This window comes from Notothenia rossii, assembly GCF_949606895.1.
Source record: "Notothenia rossii genome assembly, chromosome: 2".
NCBI lineage: Eukaryota > Metazoa > Chordata > Actinopteri > Perciformes > Nototheniidae > Notothenia > Notothenia rossii.
Genome location: NC_136904.1, coordinates 20291315 through 20306029, shown reverse-complemented (window position 1 = coordinate 20306029; position 14715 = coordinate 20291315). Strand labels below are relative to the sequence as shown.

General features: G+C 40.8%; 2 protein-coding genes across 6 annotated transcripts in view; both read right to left on the bottom strand.

Annotated features, from left to right (window-relative positions):
• Window positions 1-69: 69 nt before the first annotated feature.
• golm2 (golgi membrane protein 2) lies at window positions 70-10657 on the bottom strand. Of its 3 annotated transcripts, none has more exons than XM_079664870.1 (10): window positions 9569-10657; window positions 6224-6278; window positions 6004-6106; window positions 5476-5566; window positions 5198-5321; window positions 4884-4964; window positions 4191-4466; window positions 3699-3836; window positions 2038-2205; window positions 70-1086 (listed from the first exon to the last, which is right to left on the bottom strand). In XM_079664870.1, exons 1-10 carry the CDS (start codon window positions 9893-9895, stop codon window positions 1010-1012), a joined length of 1440 nt encoding a protein of 479 aa, XP_079520996.1. In that variant the 5' UTR covers window positions 9896-10657; the 3' UTR covers window positions 70-1009. The 3 variants fall into 3 exon arrangements, with proteins under 3 accessions (XP_079520996.1, XP_079520995.1, XP_079520997.1); XM_079664869.1 differs by having other exon boundaries at window positions 4884-4967; window positions 9569-10656; XM_079664871.1 differs by lacking the exon at window positions 2038-2205 and having other exon boundaries at window positions 4884-4967; window positions 9569-10653.
• Window positions 10658-11560: 903 nt separating this feature from the next.
• Window positions 11561-14715, bottom strand: part of fam189a1 (family with sequence similarity 189 member A1) — an 85483-nt gene continuing 82328 nt past the window's right edge. For all 3 annotated transcript variants that reach the window (XM_079666226.1, XM_079666227.1, XM_079666228.1), the window contains exons 9-12: window positions 13937-14692; window positions 13418-13489; window positions 12644-12966; window positions 11561-12374 (exon numbers count right to left, since the gene is read on the bottom strand). In XM_079666226.1, the coding sequence (XP_079522352.1) occupies window positions 12183-12374; window positions 12644-12966; window positions 13418-13489; window positions 13937-14692 (1343 nt within the window). In that variant the 3' untranslated portion in view covers window positions 11561-12182. The remainder of the gene's footprint in view (window positions 12375-12643; window positions 12967-13417; window positions 13490-13936; window positions 14693-14715) is intronic.

The window sequence follows — 14715 nt, the reverse complement described above, 5'->3', positions numbered from 1 at the left end:
CCAATCACTACCGATGACAAACTAATTTCAACATCTCAATTGACTTTAAAGCAATATCACAAGGGAAAATGACACGAAGCATCAACTTTAATAAAATAAAATTACATTCAATGTGCCTTTCCATGAGAAATCACTTTTTTCTGGCTGCACAAACTGTTTTCATGTTCACAAATTTCCCTAAAAGGTGAGTAATTAGGTTTTCCTCAGTACAAATGGTAACAGTTGAACTACATTATGTACAAGAGACCTCATGAATGGAAGCATGTGTACAGTATGTCAGTACTATATGTGCTTGTTTAATCTTTGCACACTGGAGGATACTAACAAAGCTCTAAGTATTGCTTAAGCATCAGTATTTTGCTCAGTTTGATTATTATTAAAAAAAACTTTCATATGCATGCAATGGCATCATAAAAAAAACAGAACAAGGATCACTTTCAAGTGTCTGTCACAAAGAAACGTAATTGATTTAATAGGCCTTAAGCAAAGTCCTTGGCATTTGCAATGCATTCCCACTCTACGAAGAAAAACAAGATTTTCCATGTAAAAGTCCCAAAATTATGTTAGAAAGGCAGAATGTCGTATTAGTCTCTTTGATAAACATCTCAGGTGAAGAGTTTGTTTTTATCAAGCAACAGCAACCTGAAAGAAACAGCAAAAACAAACCTTAGAAGTTCAGCAGTGGGCTCTTCCAGATCACTTTGTATGAACTATGGCAGTTATCAAATCACAAACTCAACAGTCAGTGGACAGTATATGATCCCTCCTGCCATAACTTAGAACCATTAGCAAATCACCATCTCCGGACAGTGCCATGATTTTTTTCTTTGTATTATAGTATGTTATTTAGAATTAATTCATTAGTTGCAATGTCTTTTTATGATAGTCTGTGACATAGAAGATGCATCCTATAAATTCTTAAACATATTGATGTTCAAACTGTTTCCTCAAGAACGTGTAGAAGACTGTCTGAATATTTGTAATGAGTTTCAGCTGAATGATTTCCCATTCAAAGAATGTCAATGGCTTGATGTCTTTTCCCATAATCCACAGCCCGGTCTCCTTGCATGTCTCTATCTTCATCATCTAGGAAAAAAGAAAGCAACACAAGCATTAGAGATGAAATAAACAATACACTTAAAGAAGTGCTGAAACCATACTCCATTGTAAAATAAGATGCATAAAGCTAAGTGAATTATCTTAACAATGTCTTCCCTTTCAGTCCAATCACATCAATAGAACACAAACTAATACAGTAAACATCCATAAAATAAATGGTCACATACAATGCACTTGGGTCACAAGTGTCAAGATTTATGTTTTCATTGTTTAGATGTACTTTATAAAGTGGGTTTGAATTGAAACTCCCATAGAGGACTTGCAACCCATGATTCAGGTGATTTTTTCAGACATTTATCTAAAATAAATATAAATCAGATATAACAAGTAACAAGAATCATAGCCATTAAAGATCAAAATAGTATCCAAATGCAATCTACCGGTAATTAAATAATACAAATGTAATCTAAAAAAGGCAATCAGAATGTTATGGTAGGAAACAATAACAACAAAATAAAGCATGGACATGCATTTCAATGTTTCAAGGAGAACAACACAGACACATTCACAAACACAGTGAGCTATATTTATCTACTGCTCTAAATGTGGGTCAGATGTGTGGTGGGCACAGACAGGTGGTATAGCTAAAAAGAAGCACAGGCAGGAGAGAAAAATACTAGATGGACATTGAATTGCTCTCACAGAACCACAAGTTTCCCTCTACATGGTGCTCAGATTGTACTGGGCTTACACAATAAACAATGTCTGCATACATGGCAGTTTTGTTTTTTACATCGTAATTCTTAAATATCTGGAGTTTATGACTGATTCATGGACCAAACTCAGGGTACTGTGAGCTACTCTAACTGTCGGGACAAATGCATGGGGCGGCAGCAGGAGAGGGGTGGAGGGAGGTAGCAAGGGAGGAATGGTGGATACACATCTGGACAGGCAGTCCGGTCCCCCGGCCTGGCTCACCTTGAACGTCTTCCTCCCCACCATCACCATCCTCTTCCTCATTGTAGGCCAGCTCGGCCTGCTTGTCGGCCTCATACTCACCAACGTTCCCATCATCCCCATTGTAGTCCGCTAGCTTAGAGCCGTGTTGCGGATCTACTGGGGACTCGTTCTCATCAAAGAACCGGCCTGCAGGAGGCAGAGAAGGGCCTCATCAGGAAGGGAGGGAAGCGGCGGCAGTTGTAGGAAGACAGCGAGGAATGGATGAAATATTGCATAATGAATGCATGAAGGAATAAGTGATCGCATGACGAGGATGACAAAGATGAGGAGGTGCATGGACACAAGGTGAAAGATTGTAATTAGAAGACAAGTGTTCCTGAAGAGTGAAGCAGAGTAAATCATGGACTAGAAAGCAGAGTGAGTGGAAACAAAATGGGGTTCCCTTTGTAATGAGGGACTGTGTAAAGTCTAGAGAGCACCAAGCACTGATTGAGTTACTGATTGAACCATCTTTACGATGCAATCAATCACATACAATAGCCCTGCTGTAAATCCAATAATGTTTATTTTTGTTGGTACTGTGAGGAAGTGTGGATTCAACTCAAGGTAGCAAGGCACAGTAAGTGTGATTTTTTTTATTGAACCTCATTTACAGTGTGCAGATAGAAAAAAATATCGATTTGATGCAGATTCAGATACAGCAACTGGTTTAAAATGGCCATTTAAACTCTAATGGTTGGAACATGATAAGAGTTCTTATAACTTCCAAAACTTGATTCAAATGCTGTATAAATTGCCAAAAGTAGAAAAACTGATCATTAAATATGGACAAACAAAGAGTGTTTTGCCTTCTGATCTATAATGACACAGACATCAGAGGCAGTTTGTGTTCCTCTCTGATTTCAGATGGCACCTCTGATCAAGACAGGACTGGCAGGGACTCGAGATTCTCTGAGCCAGGCACTGTTCGAGCTGCGCCCGTCTAGTGAGCACCAGACACTGCCAAAAAACGAGACATCTGGTGGGTGCCGCTGTTCATTTGTCATAATAGGATGAAAGTATAATGAAATCAGAGGCGGAAGATTAGAAGAAAAATAAAATGAACGCGTGAACTGAATGCAGTCAGTGAGCAGCAGTACAGCAGAGGTACAGATGTAAGGGGAGGTGAAAGGATAGAGCATATGAAAACAGAGGAAGAGGAGGAGGAGGAGGAGGAGGAGGAGGAGGAGGAGGAGGGAGAGAAGGCAGCAGAGCAGAGCAGAAGCCAGGCAGCAGGAAAGGATCATCTGGGAGCCAGGTGTTTGTGATTTGTCTCCTCTCCTCTGCCACTGAGCCCTCTCTCCTCCCTGACAGAGCTCCTAGCCTTTCTCAGACATGACATGACTTACAACTGACTTTCATGAAAATCTGTTATGTAGAAGTGGGGGTGGAACCAGTTAGTGATGGGCATAATTCACACAGACAGCATGACTCAAAGTTGTATTTCACCCTCTGCGTTGGCACACATCACAGGGAGCAGGGAGGCAGCAGCTAAGCACAAAGGCATAGCTAACAGAAATGTACAGTTCCTTGTGTATTGCATTTCTCCCATACCTTTAAAAATAAATAAAAACTTCTCTCCAACCCCGAATTCCCTTGCAAATGATTTAGCTTTTTGAAAGTATGGAGGAGGAACTCACTTTGGCGGTGGCGCACCGGCTCTGCTGGAACCTGGCCTTTGGCGTGGTGAGGCTGGAGGGGGTTGGGCACCTGTACTGGGTTAGGAGGCAGAGGGATCCCCTTCAAGTGTTCGCTGTCACCTTTGACATTATCAGGAGCTACAATAAGAAACACGGTTAGGATTTGCTGTTGTAAACCACCTCCTTATACTGTATGCTTTAACTAAATCTGAGCTACAGCACAGCTAGTTTCCCCCAATACAGGGCAAACTATTGCCTGTTTAATAACCTGTCATTCATAAAACACAATGTAGCAAAACTACTCCATTTGTGTTATTTAATATGGCACCTGAATTTTACACAAGACTGGGAAGAATCTATAAAAATGTACAAAGATAAAACCCGGATCTCGGTATTGGCAGGTACTCATATTGAATGACTCAGATCGGGGTCATGGGTAAAAAATGACATCTGTAATTAAAACCAATCATATAGATGTGACGCATTCTGTACCATGTACTTGTCTTTGCTGTTCTCCTAGTTCGTCTGCCTTGATGACGGCCTTGTTGTCCTCTTCAAACACTATAGGTTTGTCTGCCTGTTTGATGACACTGGGAATTTCAATCACTGCTCGAGCCTCCACTCGGTCCTGCTGCAGCCCGGGCTGATCCAGAGACAGGCCCTGGCCCCCGGGGCCATCAGCTGCCCCGACTCCAGGTCCCGCACCAGCTCCCACCACCATATCAGGGGCCTCATCGTGCTTCTGAGTGATGGCTGGCTTCTTCAAGGCTGTGGATCAATTGGGAGACAAAGTGTGAATCTTGGGGAATCAAATATACTTAAGATACCACACTTAGTGTCATACAATGGAGTGGACCCAGTTTTTGTTTCAATTTGACATTTTTCTTACCTGTAAACTACTTTTTAATTCGCAATGTAATTTGCTGATTCTTTCACATATTTATTTTGAATAGCTTACCTGACGAATTCAGGATTAGAAAATTCACTGCCCTTAATTTACTTTGAATGTTTTAGATTTTTAGAAATTACGTTTGGGTTAAGTTATGTTATCTTATCAGTAATGCGCACAATTCTCCTTTATTTTACCTTTATATGGTTTATTATTAGAATAACTAAAAACATAAACAATAGTCTTAATTTATATTTTACTGCCTTAAAAAAATGTCCCCTTAAAATAATGCTTACCAAATTGCACATCGTCGATCTTTCCCACCTCACTGTCTTCAATACCAGGCATGCCAGCATCACTGCCAGGCTTACTCATCTCTTCTAGAGCACAGGGAATGGGACTTCAGTTATTCCTCATTAAATAGTTGCATAAAAAAAGGGTTGCCAACCACAGGAAACAAACAGAGTGTGGGTATGATATCAACAAAATCTTTGAAATAATTATAAGCAATTGGTATCAAGTACTACATTTATCTTATAAGTGCAAAGGAATAAAAGGAAAATCAATAAACACAGTTTAAGCTTTGGTTGACACATCACTTCCATTGTACCTTTTAAAACTGGACTGTCATGCCGGTGAGTGGCCACTGTATGGCGCTCTCCAGCCATCTCCTCCCCGGGTGCTCCATCTGTGTGTCTTCCTGCCCCTGCACCCTTTTGGCCGTCCATTACACTCTGAATAATTAAATAAGGGAGCTTTAGATTGATGTACAGTTAGATATTATAAATGCTTCGGTGCTGAGGAGCAGAGGGCCACAGCCTTCCACCATTAACAACAGTCATTCCAAAATGTCCCTTTCTTGATTGCTGATGTTTTATAAATACGAACCTGTCTAAGCTTGGATGTTTGTTCTTCCAGGGTCTTTTTTGTTTCTTCATTCTCTTCTTTCAGTTGTGCAATCTGACGCCCACACTGTAAACTAGCAAACAAATATTCATCGTTAGTTTTACACACATACTTTCACCAAACTATGAAAGTGATGTGTGCAAATAGCAGGGAAACACGTTTTTTCAAAACTGAGCAGAAATATATTTTCTAAATACATTTTTACAACCTTATGACACCCAATGTATAGTGTAGATCTGCCTCACAGAAACACAAGTACAGTAAATAGTCAATTAAGATAACCAATTCATTATTATCAGCAAACTACATTGAATATTTCATCCAAAAACCAGCAACTTGTCATAAAAGTGGATAATAATAATAATAATAATAATAATAATAATAAGCACAAATTCAAGTGCTGTAGATATGTCAAAGGTTTTTTACGAGTGAAAAACTGTGATTGTCAAAGTGAAAAAACACCCAAGGCAATCATTAAGGATGACAGCAAGTTGTAAAGATTTAACATACCTCTCATACTCCAGTTTCCTTTCCAAGGTAGTGCTATTTTTCTTCACTTCTCTGAGCTGCTCCTCCTGTTTAATGAACTCCTGCTTCAGCTCATTTAGCTGCTCTGTTTGAAGTCACACAAACACATTATTTTAGAGTGTTAAATAAAATATGTTTTCTGAAGACACAGATTTGGCATTGGATAGTGCCCTCTGCTGGTCAGATAGAGCTACAGTCTTACCTTTCTGCCTTTGTATTTCTGTCATTTGGGCTGTGACATCACTCTGCACCTTAATCTGTCAGAAGAGAGGAAATGTGTTCAGAAGTCTAATCACCTAAAGGAGGGCTTCATAAACACTATTGCACCCTAAACTCGTAGAACAAAAGCTTAAAAGGAGGAACCTGCTAAGCCATAGACAACTAAATGGTTCAACAGGTTCTATAATGATTAGACTATGCAGTAAGTAACGCAGGAGAAAACAAAGAGGAACAGGTTTGTCTTGTTCCTCTGTGTAACAAGACCTCAAAGCACAAACAGATGGCACCACTGTGACAAGCAGTTACTGCTACAAGGCAATGTGCTTTTGTTTATCAAAACCAGGATGGGGTATTAGACTGTAATTAAAATCCCGGGCGCCAATGTCATGTTGAGAAATACTTAGTAGAAAGCAGCACAGACATTGGTTGCACAAAGTGGTTTGTGACCCTTTTTACTTGCTTCCCTTACACTGAGAGAACAGGAACTAGAAACCCTGGTTCACTGTAATAAAAGCCAATACACTTGTCTCACAAAGGCACCTTAAAAAGGAGTAGCTTTACTCTTCAAGTTCTCATTGTACTTGTATAATGATAATAAATGCTTCTAATCTAATCTAATACACGGCAGTGTATAAAGGCAAACAGTACAAGGGTCAAGGAGGAACACTTGGACCTAAAGTCAAACACGAACTCAATCTTTGAGTATCAAACTATACCGGTAGGTTTGAAAAAGTTTTAGTTTGCCTTTGAAAAAACTCAAAACCTGTGGTGATCTTGAATAATGGCCCCACTTTTATGTCACAACAGCGAGAGGTTTTATACCAGACACAAAGTATCAAAAGTCCACCGAATATTGCAGAATTTGTGATGTTAAAACAATTATTGTTCCGTCAAAAATACAGATTAACTTTGATGAGCATAAAGAGAGGAATCACCACAGAAAAGCAGTACATTCAGTCATATTAAGTTATAATTGCAGAAACAGAAGGCAATAAGGAAAGAGCTGCCAGCAAATACAGCATGAAGGTCAAGAGATGTTAAGACTAAAGCTTTTCGTCTGGCACTTCCTAAAAAGTCCTTAACAGCTTCCTGTGCAGACAGAAAACATGACCAGAATATTTACAGACTGTATACACTAAAGGGTGGGCATTATTCATTCCTGTATTTCCTGCATTAATCCAATGGGCACGAGGCTGTATTCGCTGTACTGTGTAGAGGCCATTCAAGACTCAACTTTCCCTGTTTTCTCTGCATTGCAGGCCTCTCACTGTATGCAATGAGGATGTGTTGAAACAGGGTTAGACTGTTGACAAAAGAAAGGAGTGGAACAACTGCAACTCAAACCCTCCCCTTATCTTGATTACAGGAACATGGAACCGGATACTAAAGTTACTAACAAGAACCGAGGGAGCATAGGCTCCTCTTTATTCCACACGTCACCATCTTTACTCGCCTTGACAACAGGACAAAACCCTGTCTGACTAAATTTCTGTTAATCTCTTACACAAACAGTGCAACAGTGTCAAAACATTTAGCTGCCAAGAGGGGTTTGGTGTCACAAATGATGAATACACATTGGGAAAAGAAACATTCAGTGGTCAGTAAAAGATGTCAGTTTGAAGATGATTATACAGTGCCACATAACAAGAAGGATAACTGTTAAAGGGCCGTTGTTTTGCGACGATTTGTTTTGGCAACAGAACATGGGAGTAGTTTAACAAACATTGTGTGACGGTTGGCAGGAGAAACCATTCAGAATCAAAACTTTCCCCATCAGACTGACAAATTATTCTTTTTGATTTATTCATCCAAGAATACATTAATACTAATGGCCAAGTTCACTATTAAAAAACACAGGCTGGTTTTATTTTGCTGTGCATGTACAACCATTATGTATGCTTGTGTACCATTATAAGCAGCATCACTCAGAAAGTAATTAACTCCACTCTAAAAGACAGGAGGAATCTGATTATATGTGCTCAAGGACAGCTTGTCAGCAAAACAACTAATTGCTGCCTTCCTCAAACCACATACTCCGGCAGAGAACCTTGCAAATACACAAGCATTTATTGAGTTTACACATCACTCTTTATCAATGGGTAGCCATACACTTGTCTATTAGGATCCAACCTTTTCCACAATGAGTTTCTTCTCAAAATGTCTAAATTCTCCTGCTTTATGTCTACTGGATGAGGTATGACTATGACGCTACGCCACAAACAGGATTACCATAGGTTAAACAAATGTATGCTTGTCATGAGAAATAAGCATGTCAGACTGAATGAAAATTACAGGACCCCCCCTACCCCTCCATCTGTGCTCTAATTGTCTCCCAGGGCAACTGGACACACACTGATGTTCAGAGAGTGCCGGGACACAAAACAGTGAATTGCTGGCTGGTCCACTAAATAGGGCAAAAGGTGGGAATAGCCTTGTGGAGCAAACAAGTGTGCGAAACGTAGATACTATACAAATGGCTGAGAGGCAGTGAAACAACACCATTACACCTTTTCTTCAAACCTAAATGGGATAGATTTCCAAACACTTGAGAGAGATATGAGTTGTTGGTTTCTAAGGAAGGAGACATTTATGTAATATCTGAAACTTGGTACCATAGACTAATAGAGACACATTATTGCTTTCTTTAAAATGACTCCATCGCCATGCCTCTTTAGAGTAATTAAAATGATCGTCATCCATCATCAAATACAGACGTTTTCATTTACATGCTGCATCTGATAGAGATGGAAGATCACAGAAATATAGTTTACCCCTTAATAAGATTTAGGTTATTGTAATGTTGTGATGTGGATTGAAATATAAACGTTTCCTTATTGCCTAACAGTTATGTGTTCTTTATTTACTGACTAGCTTAGTGTAATGAACAATAGCGCTGCTGTGTTTTTGCAGCCCTATTAATGTTTAATCTAAGAAAGTATTACTTCACCCCTAAATTAAATATTGCAAAACAGCAGTAGCAGTGGTATAATGTAGCCAAGTACAATTACAGTTTGGCCATGACCTTAGTTTATTTAAGTATTGTATGTTGTATACCATGTTATACTTCTACTCCAATACTTAATTATAGGATACAAGTACTTCTTCCACCACTGTTTCGACCAGTTATGCCCAAAATATAGACATACATTGATGTATGTCTATACTTGAGAATGATTAGTCAGAAGGCTTATGCCAGTCAGTGAGAGCTTTGGTTACTTGTTTCCACGTGAAGCACAACGTGCATCCTCTGATCATTTCTTATGCTGCTAGATTCTATTGAATATGGATTAAATGAATCAAGGGTTGGGATCAGACAATGCTACTATACCTTTTCATCAGTGCACTTTTTAATGAGAGTCTCCCGGGCCTGCAGCTTGCCCTCCAGGACGCTGTAGTCCACCTCCTTCTGGTCGATCTGCTTCCTGTGCGTCTCCACCTGCACCATCAGCTCCGAGTTGCGCTTCTCCAGCCGGCTCCGCGCCGCGTCCGTGCGCTTCACCTGCGTCTGCACCTCCAGCAGCTCGTCCAGCAAGTGGCCGTGCTTGTTGGACACTGTCCAGTAGTTGAAAGACAGTATGGCGATGATCACCATCAAGAAGATGAGGATAAAGGACGGGAGGCGGCCTCCCCGTCGGTTTGCACCAAACCCAACCATTTCAAAAACAAAGTGTAACGATACTTCAGCCTGCAGACTCAGTGAGAGTAGTCTGTAAAACACATCCGTCTACGTGACATGCCGTGCTTATGCGGCAACTGCTCGGAAAAGCAAACACTATACAGACACAGAGTCATGAAGGATCAATACTTTTCACATATCTACTGTTTTTTTACTCTCCTTCCTCCTTCTGCAAACACGCATCTTCTCTGTTAAGGGTCCAATGTCAGTGGGGAAGATGAAATACGCCCGCAGGGACGTGGCCTAGCTCAGCTGGCTCCGTTCAACACAGCAGACGACACTAGACGTGGACACTCGGCACCGTGGCAGTGAGGAGAGCAAACACTAATCAAACAGCTAGCTGGGTTAGCTGAAGCTCATCATTTTACGCTGCCCACTTGTAAACTGTAGGATGCATACGCAGAGGGTTGGAGTTCCTTTAATCACAGAATCGCCGTCAAATAGGACCGGTGATGATTGTCGGTACCGATATGACGTTAACGTTAGCTCCTATTGACGTTAACGCTGCTAACCGCTTTACACTAGCTAGCAACAACGGTTGATGCGAAAAAAACATTAATTAGCGCCTGTCTCACACAAAAGTGTCGTCTCTTCTTGCGGATGACGGGCGTAATCCTCGATATATATTTAGCCAAACCCTGACAATCACTAAGGACACAGGCTTTGTATCAGACTCTCCACCTTTCGCTGCCTACCAAACATGATTTATGCGCTGTGTGAAGCTAGCTGCCATCCACCTGCGCAATTTCCGGTTTATGCTACTAAATACATTTCAAAATAAATGTCCATGTCATGGTAGCAGCACAAAGGACAAGTGGCCTAATTGGTCTGTTGATAGTAAAGCTTTTGTCTTTGACATATGATCCAGTTTTTACACCGCAGCCTTAATGTGTACAATTTATTTTAAAACAAACTATTAACTTGAACCTGTGTTGTCTAAACAAAGGACTTTTCTGACAGAAAGGGCTTCTAAATTCTTTAGTTTAGTAGAGGTGGCTAAAGACCGGATGCACATGGCTGTCTGAAAGAACACCTTACAGTTATAATGACATTAGGGTCCAGATTTGTGATTAGAAAGTATTCCGTTTCAGTCTAGAAAACAAAATGTTTTTTTTGTTATCATTGTCTGCTTAAAATAAATGGGCCATTGCACATAGTATACCAGTTGATATTGGCTGAAAAAACTAAGCGTGTAAACAATTCCCTCCTGTTAACAAATAAGTGATAACTAAATGTGGTTTCTCTTTGAGTGGCATTAAAAAGCATTATGCATTGATTAACTGGAATATTCAGGTGTGCCAATGCTATGTGATTTTAAACCGGACTATAGATTTTCTCCACGCCTCATTGAAATGTTGCCAAACTTAATATTGTATCGTCACTTGGTCTATTTGCAATGAGAATTGCTACTGTATTGGTTGCATTGCAAATATAGGTATTTCTGCAATCACTACAGAACAAAACACCTATTTGCTTCACCACATTGATATTTGTGGAAATGATAGTGTTTGGTCCTTTGTTTGTATTATTTTAGTCAGTTCTGGTGGATGAAATCAGATGTTCAATAATTCTGACAAATACAGTCTGACAAACAGAATCTAACAGATAAAAAGGTTAATTGAAATAAGAACAAAAACCACAAGATACAAACTCATATTTTATTGTAACACTGATAAGAACACAATGAGGTAAGTTAAATAATCCACAATCTGTGATGTTTTTTTAACCAGCTGCACCACACATATTTACCACCCTATCAGTAACAGTTCCACAAAGCCTGCAAAGAAATGGCTAGAAATGCCCAGTTCACAGTTTATTACAAACATATTTATTTCTGTTTCTTATGAGGACAAGAGGAATACTGAAAACACAATCTCCCTTTTCTTTGAGTCACAGATACAAACTTTCCAGCTGTGTGTTAGCTTTTGAAACTCTTTTTGAGATGAAACTCTGTAGAAAAGATCCCCTGAGGGAGAAACATTCTTTTGTTTTTCTGATGAGAAAGAAGCCACTACAGATACTGGTTGGCTCAGTCTGAGTTTGCTACCGTTTCTGCTGATGACTTGGCACGGTCTCACAGGGCACTAGGAGATACAGTATGAGACCATTTCAGTTTGCCTGCGAACACACAAGAAAATAAATGATCTTTCACTTCAGGAAGAGTTGTTCATTACTCTACAGATGTCGGCTGCACAACAAAGCGTGGCTGCAACACCAGCATTCGGAAATGCCCTCAGAGTTTTGATCGTCCTTGTTCGGAGAGTGGTCAGAGAATAGTTTCTTTGCACTCAAGGCTTTGTTCAGAGCAGTCCAGTGGATTGGTGGAGGCGCTGGTTGTTTGTGGGAGATGTTTAGGACGGCGCATCGAAGGGGATGAACTCAAAGCACCACAGCTCTGCAGGTGAAGATCCTCGTGACCACGCTTCCTGGGACTGCCATTGATGCGCTGGGCCATCACCTGTACAACAACACATAGTCAAGAAATAAAGATAGTAACACATTGTCATTTGTCTGTTTTGTGTTAGTTTCTCAACAATTCAAGAATTAAAGGTTATCCTAACAGTTACAGTTTAGATGTGGGCAATAATCCATCTAATATGTTCATTTTCTGGCATGTAATCAAGCAATACCATCTGAAAGGGCTGCTAATCTTATAGTTATACTGCTAACAAATAAAAAACTATTAACAGGCCCACAAGCTGCTGTCATGCTGTCTAAATCAGTTACCTGATCTATGACGTTGGCACTATAAATGGCCTCCTCCATGTGTTTTTCATCCGACTTGATGACACACTTGATGTTGTTGACAACCTGCTGGACTTCAGGAGGTAGACTGCAGCTTGAGTGCTCCAGGAATTTGGCCACCAGTACTTTGGTGTCTTTGTACATCTTAAAGTCAGCCAGGGAGTGTGGACGATCGTGGGAGGAGTGTGTGTGAATGCCGCGGGGTTTAAGGGGGAAGTCAACTTTCTTGCCCTCCTTTTGCTGCTTCCTCACGCTTGTGTGACTGGGTTTAGCTCCAACTACGCCTGTTGTAACGTCCGTTGGCTCTGTTGATAAAACAGGAAGAAAAAAAAACATGAAATCAATTAAAAGCAAGGTCAATGCCAGTGGATTAAGTGCTTTGGGTGAAGTGAAATCACAGTTGTCTAATTCATTGACGTGACACATTTTCATTATCAGCTGAATTATAATTGGTTCAGGATCTTATTCGGTTTTCAGCCGTGCAATAATGCATTTTTTTAGATAATCCAATAATAGGGTTTAAATAGTTTAATTAAGAAATAACTAATACTTCAGCTTATCTAAAAAAAAAAACTAAAGATCCCCAAAGTTGGTTTCCAAATGAGGATAACTTACATGCGTTTTAATAAGGTTTGTTAAATTAGATCTTCACACAGCCAGATATTGCCAAATATGTTATAAAAAAGGGTGTGAATGCTGTTTAGTAGCAGGTGTCCCACCATCACACAAAGCCACAGTTTTATTCTATGATGGTACCTTGCTCTGGTGGTGTGTGAGTTAAATCTTCAGCTTCAGGGTTATTTGCAGAGATGCAAACAGTGTTTTCACCTGTAGAGGGAGACAAAACACTTAGTGTGGACACATCAAAGCAGGAATGCTGTTGGTGGTTACAGATTCCACTATTGCTTGTTAACAATGAGAGGCTGCCACATGTGGGGCTGCCACTAATGACTAATTCAATAATCAATAAACATGCCAATTTGTTTCCTGCTTGATTAATACATTGTTTAGTCAATAAAATGTCAAGCTTTCAGATTCCAAGATAAAGGCTCTTCAAGTTTCAAAAACTCAGTGATTGTTAGTTTAAAGTGATGCAATATGCAGCAAATGCTCACATTGGAGAATTTGAAACCGAATGATGTTTTCCTAAAAAATGACTCATACATGATAGATTACATGACTAATCACTTAAGCTCTTAAAAGCCGATTATTCTTATTATATTGAAGTGGAGTATTTAATCAGCAGTGTAATTGTACAATTCTTGCCAAACTCACTTCCTGTTGTAGAGGAGCAGGAGATGGGGTCACTTGTGGAGCGGACTATGCGTGCCAGTTTTCGGTACCGCCTGGCTGCTCGGAGCCCCCGAGGCCTGTCTGAGGGTGAGGAGCCACTTTGGGCTGAGGTAGAGGGGGGCTGGGATGTGGAGGACGACCAAACACTGAAACACAGCCTATGGCTGCGTGGCCTGCTGGGAGGGGAGGGGGAAAGAGAAGGAGCCATAGGACTGATGGCTGAAGTTCCCCCAGAGGAGGCCACAGAGATTGGGGAGCAAGGCTGTGGCGGCTGTGGGAGAGTGACGGGGAGTGTGAGCTTCCGGCTCATCATTCGGGCCTTAATGAGGGAGTGTGTTGACGCTTTCGGTGGCTCCTCTGGTAAATATTTGGCTGATGCAAGCTCGTCGCATATGTGCATTGCAGACCGGAGTTCCTCACAAGGATGTGTGTTTTCCTCCTGGTCTAGATTGCTATAGTTTTCCGATGACCAGTCTGGGGAGCGCTCCAGAGAATGGGTGTGTGATGACTCACTGTATCCTGTATCACTGGGCCGAGCGTCATTGTTAGACAGCCCACGATGGTCACGTGTACAAAGCTCCAGGCTGGTGCAGCTTCCCTCCATAGGGGCAGTGTGGATCATGCCATAGGGAGAGGAGTCAGAGCCCTGGACCTCCAGGGAGCACAAGTCCTCTGAGGAGCAAGTCTGGTCCGGATCCACCACCTCAGACACCATCAGTGATGCACTGTCCACCGAGGCTGAGGGTGAGGGGAAAGTTATT

Bases quoted from the DNA above. Each gene is read 5' to 3' on its own strand.
- golm2 (XM_079664869.1), bottom strand. From the start codon at position 9,895: ATGGTTGGGTTTGGTGCAAACCGACGGGGAGGCCGCCTCCCGTCCTTT. The intron at 6,279-9,568 runs GTATAGTAGCAT...CTCTTCTGACAG, and splicing joins AAAAGTGCACTGATGAAAAG to ATTAAGGTGCAGAGTGATGT. The intron at 6,107-6,223 runs GTAAGACTGTAG...GACTTCAAACAG, and splicing joins AGAAATACAAAGGCAGAAAG to AGCAGCTAAATGAGCTGAAG.